Genomic DNA, 14,553 nt, shown 5'->3' with positions numbered 1-14,553 from the left:
GGTAAGGAGGCCTTTCTCCTCTTCTAGTAGGCCTCCTTTGGTTTCCTGCTTGGCTGGCCTTTCCCTTTCCCTTAATGTTGGCCTCTCCCTCTTTAGCTGTAGCTGATTCTTTTCATAAATGGCCGTAGCAGTTTTGTCAAAATTAGCACATGAAATTCACACTTTGATGTAATGACTGAATATCTAAAATGTGTGGGTTGAACCTTCTATATTTCTAGAGAAAGAGTAAGTCTCTAGGGAAGTTTCCTGCTTAATTGTCTATGACCTTCAAATTGTCTTCCTGTTGATGCACAGCCTTAAATAAGGCAAAAAAAAAAAAAAATCAAAGGCTCTCTATTCTGAAATTAAAGCTATACCTCCACTCTTACGAGATCCTAATATCTAGAGATTGGGTACTCACCCAAGAGCTTACATTTGTGCATGCATACTTATGCCTGCCTAATGAGATCCTATGCAGAGATAAGTCTTGTCATCACGTGGTTTTGGAGACCATTATTCCTGGGCTAGATTCTTTTTTTTATTTTTTAAAGATAAGAGTGATATCCTTGAAGAACCCAGTAATAGTAGTAGTCTTAAAACGGCTAAAAAGAGGTTGGAATTATTCTGCAAGTATTTATTACAAGTGTGAACACTTAACATTTTAGGTAAGTAATGACAATGTAGCCGCCTTCAAAGATGTTACATCTACATATTCTTCCAAAAGGATAAGAGGTGTCAACTGTGCGATGCTATTCCATCTCGGACTCAAGATCCTGGCAAGATGCTTAGGACAGGAACAGCATCTACTACCTAAACAGGTGCAATCTGTACGTTATTCCACTGCTCGCATATGGGAAATGTGACTTTACTTTTCATTCCTTAGTAGTCATCAATGACCTTCCATCACAGATTTGCTAGTCTTTGTGTGGGGCATTTCAGTCTTCGTATGGACTTTTATTTCTTGTCTTTAGATTCTTCTGGTGAGGAGCATAAGGTTGATGTTCATGGGAGTTAAGGATTCCAGGGAAGTTGTTTTCATACTAATCTACCCTATAGGATCTCGAATAAAGGGTATAAGGTGCTGCACCACAATAAAATGATTCACTGGGGCAGAAATGTTCTCATTTCAATTATTTAAAGTCCCACAGAAACTTGACTGACATTTTCTATGCATTTTTGAATAGAAGTGTGAAAAGACTTGGGGGGTATGTGTGCATGTGTGTCACTAGCTATTTCAGCTGAGAGTAGCTTGCTTTTTTAATCAACAAAAAATAAAGGCAAAGGCATGAATTTAGATTTCTTTGACTGAATTTATGCCATTCAGAACCTTTTTTTTTCCCCACTCCAGATGGTTGCTGTGTGGCGAAATAGATACATTCCTTAATGTTAAGTAAAATTGTGCACGCTAGACGTGTGCCTTATGTCTGTAATTCAGACACAGGGCATTTATTGAGGTGTCTGCCTCTGGAATCAGGTGCGTTCCTAATCAGATGAAGGGGAAGAGCAAACAATGTCAAAAGCATTCGTGTTTTAGGGCTTGGGTCTCACTACCTTCAGAATTCCCTCCGCGATTTCCAGCAACCACTCTAGAAGCAGCTACAGGCTAAATTTAGGATTGCCGCCACAAAAGAACGCATTGTAGTGAAGAACGGGCTGGGGCACAGAGTCCCCGTAAGACCCCCGGACTCCTGGGTCAGGGGGCGGTGGGAAGACCCCCGGACTCCTGGGTCAGGGGGCGGTGGGAAGACCCCCGGACTCCTGGGTCAGGGGGCGGTGGGAACGCTGATGCGTAGTCACTAAGTAACGTGACAGAGGAGTTCAGATTCGTAGGTGATTCTAACTCGGGTGATCTCCGGATGCATACCCGCAAGAGCTTCTCCCTCACTCCACAGTCCCCTCCCACGCCAGCAGACAGGTCCGCAACCCCTCCGAGGGGTGCATTCTGGCCCCCGCCCCCCCAATCCGTGTAGCAAAGTAGGCTTCGTCGTCCCCCAAAACACTCGAGCAGGTCTGGACAGTCGGCCCCGCCCTTGCTGCCCTCTGCCTGTTTACCTGGACCCGCAAGTTGAAGCGGACACTTTCCAAGCCGGGGAGGGGCCCTCGCCTCAGCGCGGGAAGACTTTCTGGTGGCGCCTGTACCCGGGTGGGCCGCTCGCTCCCCACCTGCCGCGGCAGGTGAGGGGTCCCGTGCGCCCCAGGCCAGCTTCCCGGGTCGGCTCCGCCACCGACGGAGTGCGTGGCCTGCGCCGAGTGTGGCCGCTGCNCCAGCCACGGCCACCCCAGCCACACCCCCTGCCTCGGCGGGGCCGCGCCGCCCGCAGCCTCCGCCGAGAGGTGAGGCCCGGGGAGGCTGCGCCGGAGGCTGGGGGGCTCCGGGCTGGGCCCAGGAATCGAGCTGCGCCAGACCCGCGCGGGGGAGGGTGGCCTCGGCCTCGGGTGTCAGAGCTCTCCTTTCCCGGCGGTCCTTAAATCCACTTTTAAAACACTGTGACAGCACTCGGGGCTTTTTTATTTTTCTTTTTTTAATATGATTTGGGGTTTGCCGGCTGGACACTTCCTGGTTCTAAGGAGGTGAAGGTAGGTGAGCCGTTAGAAAGTATTCTCGAAGACACAGGCAGTGCGCAAGACCATGATTTAGACGTTACAGTGATAGCTGTGAGTTTGTGAAAGCTGATCTGTGCTATCAGAAAAGGTATTAAAACAGAGGATGACCTTCCTGCCAGTGACTTGTGAAGGCTTTTTCGTGCTGGGTGTTTCACCTGAGAAAGTGTCTACGTTTTTGCCGTGCAGAGCACTAGCCTTGGGTGTGACCAAGAGAACCGTTAAATACTGGCCGGTTAAGCCTTATCAACTCAAGCATTTCAGTACTTTCAAGACTCATAGAATCTTGTCTGAAGCCATCTTACCTCAAAATGTTGCTCCTTGGAAGAAATAGGTGTCACAATAATACACCAGAATAATTACTGACATAACTTTTAAGACAATTGAGACTAACTTCCCATTTCATGTAGTTTTTAAATGTGATACGATTATGTATGGAATTTGAAAACTATTTCGGTATAAAAGAAGTGAATCCTTTTTAAAAAAGGATTACGTATTTAAAAAAATTTTTTAAAGGTGGGGGGCGGGGCACNGAATTTGAAAACTATTTCGGTATAAAAGAAGTGAATCCTTTTTAAAAAAGGATTACGTATTTAAAAAATTTTTTAAAAGGTGGGGGGCGGGGCACTGAGGTNTCTCTCTCTCTCTCTCTCTCTCTGCCCCTCCCCTGTTCTCTCTTTCTCTTTCTCTCTCTCTCTCTCTCAAAATAAATATTTAAAAATTTTTGAAGAAAAATGATGGGGTTGTATGTACTGAAACTATCGACATAATATCTAAGTATGCTATATTCAAGTCATCCAAAATACACAAAGTTCTCAGAAACATGTCTTAATTTTTATATTAATTGTTAATATTAAAATAGCTTGTCTGAGATATACTAGATAGGTTACATAACTACTAGAAACCTTTGTTGTATTGCATTGGTTCATCCTCTTAAAAGCAGTGAACAGTTTCAATTACTGTAACTGGTGCAAACGAGGGAAGTCATGGAATGCCTTGATTATCAAAACAGGCGCTTATTTTCCTCGATCGTCACATTAAGCTCAGAGGCTTAGCCTGATCCACTGTCTCATATCCATCAGCAGGAAGCATGGAAGGCAGGCAGAGCTGCTCTCTCCTTGTGGCCACTTCCGTCCTGGCTCAAGTGCTGCAGGGGAGGTCTTACCATATTGGATAGATAGGTAATAGGGGAAGAATAAATGAAAAGTCACAGTTATATTGGCATCAGATTTTTATATATACACTTTCTGATAGTTTAAGATAAATCTAAAGTGTCCATGAAATCTATGTCACCATTTTAGTAAGTGAAAATTTGACTAAGAGGGAGAATCCCTCTTTTTAAACTGCCGAAGTGACATGGCTTGTTGTATTTACCCGGTGATCAAAAGTGAAGTTTCATATCATCTCTTGTCACTGCCTGTCTGGCCCAGTACGATGCCTGTCACGTTGAAAGCAATCAATAAATGACCTTCAATAAACAAGTGATGCCGAGGCAGTATCTCTGAGGTTGCCGGAAAGTAGTTTTTATATTTTTGTGATTATAGAACCAAAAATAGTAATCATCTGAAAGTCTGGATTGCAGAGTCTAGAAGACAGAACAAATTGAAGGTGAATTTCATTCTAGAAACTATGGCGGGTTAGGAGTGGTAAGCTCTAATAGCTGGGACAGGCAGCTTTGGTTGAGTGGGAAGCTGAAATCAACTGTACATCTCCTTTATAAGCACTGGGAGAGGTGGCGACTAGGGAGACAGACACACAAAACCAGCCTCCTCTCCATAAACAAAGCGAATGGGCATGCCAGCCTTCCCCACCCCCACCCCCAGCATTAATCACATCTCAGCCTGCCCTGCCCTTTGTGGGCTCTTCTTCTGTTGGAAGTTGACATTTAGAATCAGATTTTCCAAGTTTCACCTAGAACACATTGGCCAGGGTTGGGACCAGAGGGTGGTGGTAACTGGAAACCAGAGTAGGCAACAGAATAGAATAAAATACACCCGGTGATTTAGCCTAGTCCCACTTTTACATCTGCTGTCAGCTGAGGATGACCCTGAATATAAATTACTCTGTGCCCTTTGCTGAATGAACTGCAATTTAGGAGTAGTGCTTATCCTGGTATCCTTGGAAACCAGAGATAATGATTCTCATTACAGTTAGTTTCTATATTTAACAGTGTGAATGTGTGTGGCTCTCTAGGCACTTTTTCAGTTAGCATGATGTTTGTATTTTATAAAATTAAAGTGCTATCTCTTCTTGGAATATGCGCATATAAAATACATGGGATGTACATATATTGTATGAGTCAAGTGTTCTCAGTAAGTTTCCTTCCTATTCTACCAAAGAAAAGATAAAGAGGTCTGCTGATACTTGTGAACGGTCAGAATGTGTTTATGTAGTTTGTGGATTAACTAGGATCTTTTATTCACAGTATTGCTTCCTCCTTCTGTCCCTTTCTTTCCTACTGTTCTCTCCCCCAGCTGCTTTTGTGTCTTATCTGTCTTTTGATCTCTTTAATTTTAGTTAGCTCATTTTCCATAAAGTAAGACAGATTCCAAGGGTGAAATTTAGGATGCAGAATTGGAATAAGGGTAGTCTGCAGCCTCAGCCCTGCGTGGGTCCATGGACGTAGTGGACATGGTTTGTACGTTTTAAAAACCATTATGGCGGTTACTATGGTTTTTTTTTTTATTATTTTTTTAATGTTTTATTTCTGAGACAGAGAGACACATAACGTGAGCGGGGAGGGCCAGAGAGAGAGGGAGGCACAGAATCTGAAACAGGCTCCAGGCTCTGAGCTGGCAGTCAGCACAGAGCCCGACACGGGGCTCGAAGCCACGAACTGTGAGATCATGACCTGAGCCGAAGTTGGATGCTTAACCGACTGAGCCACCCAGGCGCCCCGTGACGGTTACTATGTTAAACGTCACTTGCTGAAGAAGGTAACAGAAATTTTCCCTTTTAAGTGCGAACACTCAAAATTGTTTTAACTGTCTTTATACCTTTTTGTTAAAATTTCAAATTTACAGAAAAGCTTCAAGAAGAGTACAAGAAACTTCCACGTACCCTCTTTTAGCCATCTTGGTTTCCAGTTTTCTAAAATGTATTACTTCCCTGCTGTCACTTTAGGCAGGTGCCATGAAACATTTATTATTCAGTTGTGTACTCATAGGGTTCTGCGTTTGCTTATGGCTTTACCCGAGTCATTTGAAGCAATCATGAAGCTTGAAAAGCTTAGAGATTAGGTAGGCCATCCCCCTCCGCCCCTGTAGATGAAGGTAAATGTTTGAGCTCTGTGTCCTTTCTCCAAATTAACCAATGAAGGTGTCAGCTGTGACTTCAGCTGCTGTGGTTCAAATGTCAAAATGTCTGTCTTTCCTTCAACCTCCCCACCAGATTTCTCTAAAGTTACTTAGCAAGTCTGTTAAACTTTGTTGTCGTTTAATAAGAATTAACGCAGCTGAAAGTGAGCCAACAGCCTTTACAAAATGGTTTCAGAATTTGAGAATGATGTAGAGTTTGGTCCAGACAGTTACAACTAGTCAACTCTGCTGTTACAGCAAAAAGGCAGCCTTAGACAAGACCTTCACAAGCAGGTGTGACTGTGTTCCAATAAAAGTTTATTTACAAAAATGGTTGGCAGACTAGACTTGGCCCTTCAGCAATAGATTGCTGAGTCTGGAGTTTGTTAAGAAGTGAGCCCATTAGAATATTGGGGTTTTACTCACTGGTGTCCAAGTCTTGATTAATAAGCGATCCTCAGAAATGATTGCACCCTCTTCTATACCACGGTGATTATTGAAGATGTTCAAGAATCATATGAATTAGTCTGCATACTTAGAGATCAGTGTGAGAGATATACAGTCATGTTTTCCTTCCTTTAACCAAACATCCTTAAGGATAGAATGTATAACATTTCATTCTTGGGGACTGTTAAGCTATGATCTACCATTAATTCAAGGTCATTGCAAGCTCAAGGATGGAGACTGAATGGGGCTCTAAATTACCTCCCACCGTGAATTGAATTTGAGCCACACAGAGAAAGAAGTGTGGTCTTTTGTTTGGTAAACTATCATTTCAAAAAAATTACAGGCCTTTAAAGCTTTTTTTGAAAAAACTACAGATAGATGATATTGTGAATGCAAGTGTTACTACTGTCTATAATTATTTAAATAGCTTTAAAAGACATAGAAGGTAAATCCGTAGAAAACTGATGTAAATATTTAATGCATAAACCACTTAGAAACTATTTCCTGTTGACAGTAATGATGCAGTAATATCAGGTTTGTGACTTCTTGATATGGTCAAATAATTTGAAGATTTTAAATTATATGAAAGAGGGATTAAAACTCAACATTTCTTCAAATCTAAAATTCAGATGTATAAGATGCATTCCAAATTCTTGATCTGTGCTGCCATTTGACTTTCATTTAAATGGTCCCCGGGAAAGTAGGAGGAAAGAAGACTCTGTTTAATGCTTTCTTGGTTCTATTTGTGGGTCAGAGAATTCTTGTTCTTTTGATGTGTTGGGTAATATAGCATTACTGCTTGCTATTGAATCTTTTTAGAGATAACCATCTTGTATGTTAGAGACAACAATCATCGCAGTGGTCAGCGTGTACAGGTGCTCCGTAATTGTTGAATGAATTGACCTCATTGTGATTTTTAATGAGTCGTATTCTATCCATTTTTAATATAAAAAACATGCAATTGTGTAATGCAAAGAAGTCAAAGAACAGGACCTAGCAGTAAAAACTCAATTCAAACTAAGGCTTGCTATAGGAAGTTTGCTTTCAAATGCTTACTGAGAATGTCATCCGTGCCTTTAAATTAAATATGCACTCCAGTGTTTCCAGTAATTAAACAGAAGCTAATGGGATGGTTTCTTAAATCACGACAATTAATTGTGTCTAGAGATGGAGCATTTCTACAAGGTTAGAAAGAAGGCAGCGTCGGAAGGGTTTGAGGAGGGTTCATTCAAAAGCGTTTATTGAATCGTGTTACGTGCCAGGCACTTTCCCCTGCAGAGGTGATTTAGAGGAAGGCTTAATGGAGATCTTTTCCTAATAGCTAAGAAAAAAAAAGTACCTCGGGGCCGGGGGGGGCAAGCCTGAAACCTTCTGTCTGGCTTGGGCAGAAGGAGAGGGCTTATTTCCTTCCAGAACGCCATTCCCCTAGTGAAGAGGAAGGAGAGCGGAAATGGAAAACAAAATTCCCGACTCCTACAAGCCTGCGAATTGGTTGCTGGACCAGCGTGAATGAATAATCAATAAAATAGGTGAAAAAGAGCTGATGGAGAGCATTCGGCAATAATGAATTTTTAATTATATTATAAATCTTACCACGTGTAAATATCTCAGATTAAAGTCACCACCAGCAATTCCTGCTCCTGCTGTGAACTCGGCGGCTGTTACAACTCCCTCCTTCCCCCTCCCCGGGTTCCGGGGCAGCTTTTACTCTGCTCCCAGCTCAGGGCATGTGATTTGGTGGGTGAAACTGAGGCAGCAGAGAACTTCCTGAAAACAACTCCTTTCCGTAGATGGCAAGACTGGAGAAACTAGCTTAGAAAGTAGGCGCAACCCGAGAACAGGTGGGTGACGCGAAGCTGACATTATACCAGAGGAGGGGTCTCTTGTGGGAGCTGCCGTCCTGGTGGCCAGCCTCACAGGGTGCTCTAACTACCACCTCCGCTCCCTGCGACTCTGTCGAGATGATTCCAGGAGCATCAGCGGGCAGAGCTGAGGTGGTTGTGCCCACATCCCGGGCAGCAGGGTTCAGCAAGAGCAGGTGNACAAATATCCCAGAGATGAACATGGATGAGTTCTCAGTGAGAAAAACATTCTCATGAATGTTTATATTTGTTTTTATTTTTCATCCTGATGGGAAATTTGTGCTTGTTCATCATGGAAACACAACTTACATTTTATAATTTATAGTGCTGATTTCATGGGTTTTGATGGTTGTATCACATCCCTCAGCCGCCTTTTCTCTAGGAAGTGGTGAGTTTATGAGCCCCTGGTGCTGTTTGTCATGACTGTAGAAATGCCCTGTCTCTAACTTGAAGAATGATAGAATAGAACACAGCATAGATCCGTAATGCTGTCTGTTGGGAAAACAGTTTTCCAAAGAAAGATCATTTGGAAAGACAGTCTCGATATGATGTGGAACCTTATGATTTTATATTGCCACTTAGCGATACCACAGGGAACTAATAAAAAAGTGGAACATAATTGAATTAATTTCTTTCATAGTCCATTAGAAAATTGTTGAAATATCCTTTAATTCCTTTAAGGGTAATTTATCGTAAGAGCTTAATTTTTTTTTTATCTCTGTCCAAGCTGAGAGTGCAAAAAAGGTGGAATTTGCAGGGCAGGAGGTGGGGCGAGGGTAGCAGGGAGGAGGTAGGTGACCTGATTTCTTAAGAAGCATATGGTAGCAGTAAAGTAACAAGCCATGATTGCTTGAAATTTTTCCTTTCAAAATTATGTCACGTTGTGAAACATTTTGTGTAGCAATTTTCCTAATTTGCCCTTTGATCTGACTGTGACTTTTTAATTCAATTAGAAATATTAGTGCCAGAAATGTTTCAAAATCCAGTTTTATTCCGACGCACCCTTGAGCAAAAAATACGTGCTGCATTTATCATTAGCGCTTCTCTGCACGTCTCAAAAGCGTACTTGGTGGCAGTTCATTTTGGAGATGTTGTCGATTACATTTTTAAAATGCAAATGACGGAGAAGGGCTTTTATAGATGATTGAGTTTTATTTCTTTGCCAGTATTTCCCCATGGTATCCTGAAATTTCTCCTCCTGTGGAGTGTAAATGAAGCATTCCTGTTATACTTAATTTGACCTCTTTGGATTTATTCACAAGCGTTGCCATGCCACGCGAGCAGCGTAGTCCAGAGGAGCGCATCAGCAAACTAAACACCAGAAAACAAAACTCCTTTTCCTTAGGCGTCCTTTAAAACCAATATCCAAAGAATGCAGTAGTTTCAAGGCTATTTGTCTTCATGATCTTCTTATAATAGACATAATCCTTGTAAAAAAGCAATTCATGCATTTCCAAGAACTTTATAGGTTTATTGGATTATAATTTAGTGAAATTTGGAAAATTTGGAAAACTAAAATGCTTTGTCATGGTTATATATTTTCTTATATAGAGATAAAATCAAGTTTCTGTCTCTGTGTTAACTGTATTATGTGAAAATTGGATTCTCCCGATATTTGGAGGGTCTGTTTTGAATGAGGTGTCTTAAAATTCAGGGGTCTGTTCCTGATCCTTTTGGGGGCCCAGAGTCATCTGGGTGGAGTCATCTCAAAGTGGTAGGTAGATGAATCTGAAGTGTGGCTTCTCACCAAATTTGTAGGGATATGAAAGACGGTGTGACTTAAAATACAGTCTCTACACTGCACATGTTATTCACATTGGGGGTACAAATGGGAAAAGCAGCCAGTTCCAAAACAGCTGATGTCAATCTGTCGTGAGAGACACCTGATACCACTTACAGAGAGGGTAAGAGATTTCAATTCTGAGTCCCAAACTAGAAGTCATAAGCCTGCCCCAAATTGCAGGGGCTAATCTGTGATCAAATTTACATTTTGATAAGTAAGCAAGTCCTTATGACATGTTTTAGGAAGAAAGGGAGTAAGAAGAGATTTATGTACTTAACTATGACCAGTGATTATCCAGGGCATCTCCAGGGAGGTCACTTAATGTGAAGGGGTGAAGGACAGAGACCAGTTTGACTTAATCAAGGTTTTGATCTTCGCATATTTTTAGTGAAATGCTGCCTATTTGACTAGGACATACCAAAAGCTAAGAACTGAGATTAGATGCCATTTGGAGGGAGGTAGAGAGTAGGGAGTCATTATAGGCCCCCCAAAACTCGCATTTTAACAAATAATTACAAAATCCAAGAATTGAATGCCATTTCAACCATCCATGATTTAAAGAATACTCTTTTAATTTATTCATTCATTCAAAAATATTTACTCCTCTTAAAGTTTACATTCTGGTTACAGGGGTGGGGAGAACGAATAAGAAACGTAAGCAAGAAGCTTCTATAAGGTATGTGTCATGACAGAAAGCAAGGCAAAGAGGATTGGGAATCCCAATGGAAAGTTCACATTTTAAATATGGTGGCAGTGGGGGGAAGGAGGCTCATGAAATTTGAGCCGTAACGTAAAGATGCTGATGGATTTAACCACGCTGGTGTGGGGAAGAAATGCATCTCAGGTAGATGGAACAGTCCAACTAAAAGCCCTGACACAGGAGTCAGCAAGCATGTTAGAGGAGGAATAAGGAGATCATTGTGGCTGGAGTGGAGGAAACAGGGCGAGGGAAGTAGGTGATAAGATCAAAGCGGTGTGGAAAAGGCAGAGACTATATAGGGCCTTGTAGGCCACTGGGAAGATTTTGGGGTGAGAGGAGAGGTCCATCATAGGATGTTGAGTAATATTGTAATGTGCTGTGACTTCTGTTTAAAGATCATTCTTACTGCCGTGTAACATGTAGGCTACTTCATCAGTCCAGGTGAGAGAAAATAGTATATCAGATCGTGATGGGGGTAGTGGATGTATTTTTAAAGTAGCGACCCCAGAATTTCCAAACACACGCGAGTTGTGAAAAAAGAGAATAAATGATTCCAGTGGTTTGTGCTAAACACCCTCAAGGATGGCAGTCAGCTGAGATGGAAAAGTGCAGATAGAAAGAGGTGATCTTAGATCAGTGGTGGTGGGTATGTTGACATTGAAATAGAGATGCAGAGTGAACAGTTGCGTTTGTGATGTTGGTGTTTAAGAAAAAGTCTGGACTGGTGGAATACATTTGGGAGTCTTCAGCATATAAATGGGTTTGAAGCTGGATAGATCTGCCCACAGGGGGAATAAATGGAAAGTGAGTAGAGACAAAACGTTGAGAGTTCAGGAGATGAGTAGGAACCAGCAAAGAAGACTAAGAAGGAGAAGCTTCGGGGGTGGAGGAAAGGGATCTTAGAGGAGTTAGAAATCAACAAATAAACTCGTACATCAAATAAAATAAGGACTGAGAATTTGACAATGTGGATATTGAATTTTTATTTTGAATTTATTACGGACTGTATACTGAAGACCCCAAATTTAAAAAGTTTGTCAAAAAGAAACACAGATACTAAAGTGAGGATTGCTGGGAAATCCGAAATCATTGAGTCCAAGTTTTAAAATGGCTTTACTCTATTAAGCAAGCTTAACTTTCTTAGTATATGTAGATAATCTACAGAAGATATAATGAGCCCCGTAACAGTGTCTGATTAACGTTGTAGCCCTGACACAGAAGACAGCACACAGTAGCGTTCAATACTTTTCTTGAATGAAAGAATACAAGTTAAACTTGTTTAATTGAGCCTTTTGTGAGCCCGGTAGGCATGTTAGGCATCAAAGAACATGAGTCCTTTATGAGAACATTATCTATTTTGCCTTTTTATTTTGTGATCACTCAGATGTTCATCAACAAGTTTGTAATATTTTTATGGTTTCAAGTTATGGGCTGAATTCCCTCCTCCACTCCCAAAAAATTCACGTTGAAACCCTAACCCTTAGTCACTCAGAATGGGGCTGTGTTTGGAGAGAGAGCCTTTAAAGAGGTCGTTAAGTTAAAATTAGATTATTAGGATGCATTCTAGTACTAGGGCTGGAGGGAGTTTGGACACAGACAGGTATGGAGGTCAGACCCTTTGAAGACACAGTGGGCAGGTGGTCGTCCTACAAGCCAAGGACAGAGGACTGTTTACATCGTCATCTCAGATTTCTGGCTTCCAGAACTGTGAGAAAATAAATGTTTTATTGTGTAGACCACCCAGCCAGCAGCACTTTGTTACGGCATCCCTAGCTAACGAAGGCACACGTTCAACAATCAAATGCCTTTTCTTTTTCCTTTCTGGATATTGAAATGTAATCATCTGTAATAAGGATTTTGATAAAACTAATTGTAGAATCCATTTGAAAAATTTAAAAGAGCAATTACAAATAATTTAGAACGTATAAAATATTAGCGCCAATGTAAAATTATCACTGGAAAATGAGTGAAACGCATTTTGCTCAAAGCACTCAAACTCTGTTTTAATAGTTTTCAGATAACTCAAATCTCCCCATGAAGTACTGACATTTTTTTTTAAAACTTTTAAATTAAAAAAGAAAGCCCTTCTAAATGTATCAGCTTCCCCTTTTCTTGCCTCCCTACCTTCTTAAACAGTATGCTGCGCATGATTTAACTTTGAGCTCAGGCTAACAATCCAAGACAGATACGTATATGAAGTGGATGTCCAAGCCCCTTGAGGTCCTTGGATTTCCATTCACAGTTTCATCTATTTCCTGTTGACTGAGAAGGTCAAGAAAGAGTGGAATTTGTAATTTTGCCCAGACATTTTTTTGAATCCCAGGCATTGAGATCTGGGAAGGCTCATGAATGAAGCATTTTACTGGAAATGCCTAGCCAGGCATCTACATTTCAGCAGAGATTTTTTTCTCTGTTTACCACTTCTGAGGCTCCTTTTTGGAAAAGATTAAAGAACAAAAACCTTTAATTGTGGAAACAGCCAGAGGTGGGAAAGAAAACTTTAGCTCAAGTTGAATATTACCCTAATTTCTCAGTTTGAAAATAGGCTCTGGAGCAAGCGATTTTTAAAAACTTTTTATTGTGGTAAATATATCTAGAACATGGACTCCTGGGTGACTCAGTAGGTTAAGAGTCCGATTTAATCTCAGCTCAGGTCATGATCTCACTCACAGTTTGCGAGATTGAGCCTCTCATTTGGGCTCTTTGCTGTCACCTTGAGATTCTCTTTCTCTGCCCCTCCTCTGCTCTTCCTCTCTCTCAAAATAAATAAGTTTTTAAAAAAATTTTTAAAAATAAATATATTAAGGGGCGCCTGGGTGGCTTAGTCGGTTAAGCGTCCGACTTTCGCTTGGGTCATGATCTCGCGGTTCGTGGGTTCAAGCCCCGCATCGGGCTCTGTGCTGACTGCCAGCTCAGAGCCTGGAGCCTGTTTCAGTCTGTGACTCCCTCTCTCTCTGACCCTCCCCTGCTCACGCTGTCTGTCTCTCTCTCCTAGAAATAAATAAAACATTAAAAAAAAATAAAAAATAATAAAAATAAATATATTAAATATACATAACATAATAAATGTACCAGGGTAGCCATCTGCCATTTTATTTTATTTTAATTTTTAAGTAATATTTGTTTATTTTTGAGAGAGAGAGACAATGTGAGCAGAGGAGGAGCAGAGAGAGAAGGAGACAGAATCCGAAGCAGGCTCCGGGCTATGAGCTGACAGCACAGAGCCCGACGCAGGGCTCAAACTCATAAGCTGTGAGATGATACCCTGAGCCAAAGTCAGACACTTAACCCTCTGAGCCACCCAGGCTCCCCACCATCTGCCATTTTAACTGTACATTTTAAGTGTGCAGTTCTGTGGCACTGAGTGCATGCACGTTGCTGGACAGCCGTCATCAATCACCATCTGTCTCCAGCGTTTTTTTCATCTTCTCCAACTGGCATTCTGTCTCCATGAAGCAATAAGTCCCCATTGTCCCCTTCTTCAGCCCCTGGCAACCATCTTTCTACTTTTGTCTCTATGAATTTGACTCTTCCAGGTAACTTACATAAATGGGATCATGTATTTTCTCTTTCATGTCTGTTTATTTCACCTAAGTGTGTCTTCAAGGTTTATCCGTGTTGTAGTGTATGTGTCAGGATTTCATTCCTCTTCAAGGATCAGGAATATTGCATTGTATGCATAGACCACATTTTATTTATCTGTTCATTGGTTGAGGAATATTTAGGTTGTTTCCACCTTGCCCCTATTCTGAATAATGCTGCCTTGAACATGGGTGTGCAAATAAATACTTGTTCAAGTCCCTGAGATCATTTCTTCTGGGTATATACCCAGAAATGTAATGTTGGATTATATGGAAGTTCTAGGTTTAATTTTTTTTTTTTTTT

The 14,553-nt window shown here is 41.4% G+C and overlaps 2 protein-coding genes across 2 annotated transcripts in view; one reads left to right on the top strand and one right to left on the bottom strand.

Annotated features, from left to right (window-relative positions):
• Positions 1 to 8,388, bottom strand: part of LOC144239100 (uncharacterized) — a 27,038-nt gene extending 18,650 nt beyond the window's left edge. The window contains exons 1-2 of the mRNA XM_077773104.1: positions 8,155 to 8,388; positions 2,032 to 2,542 (exon numbers count right to left, since the gene is read on the bottom strand). Of these exons, the coding sequence (XP_077629230.1) occupies positions 2,032 to 2,542; positions 8,155 to 8,388 (745 nt within the window). The remainder of the gene's footprint in view (positions 1 to 2,031; positions 2,543 to 8,154) is intronic.
• Positions 2,292 to 14,553, top strand: part of ZDHHC2 (zDHHC palmitoyltransferase 2) — a 68,412-nt gene continuing 56,150 nt past the window's right edge. Inside the window, exon 1 of the mRNA XM_077772604.1 lies at positions 2,292 to 2,313. The gene's annotated coding sequence lies outside the window, so the exon portion shown is untranslated. The remainder of the gene's footprint in view (positions 2,314 to 14,553) is intronic.

Source organism: Crocuta crocuta, unplaced genomic scaffold (genome assembly GCF_008692635.1).
Source record: "Crocuta crocuta isolate KB4526 unplaced genomic scaffold, BGI_CrCroc_1.0 scaffold140, whole genome shotgun sequence".
NCBI lineage: Eukaryota > Metazoa > Chordata > Mammalia > Carnivora > Hyaenidae > Crocuta > Crocuta crocuta.
This window is presented reverse-complemented; position numbering and strand designations above follow the sequence as displayed.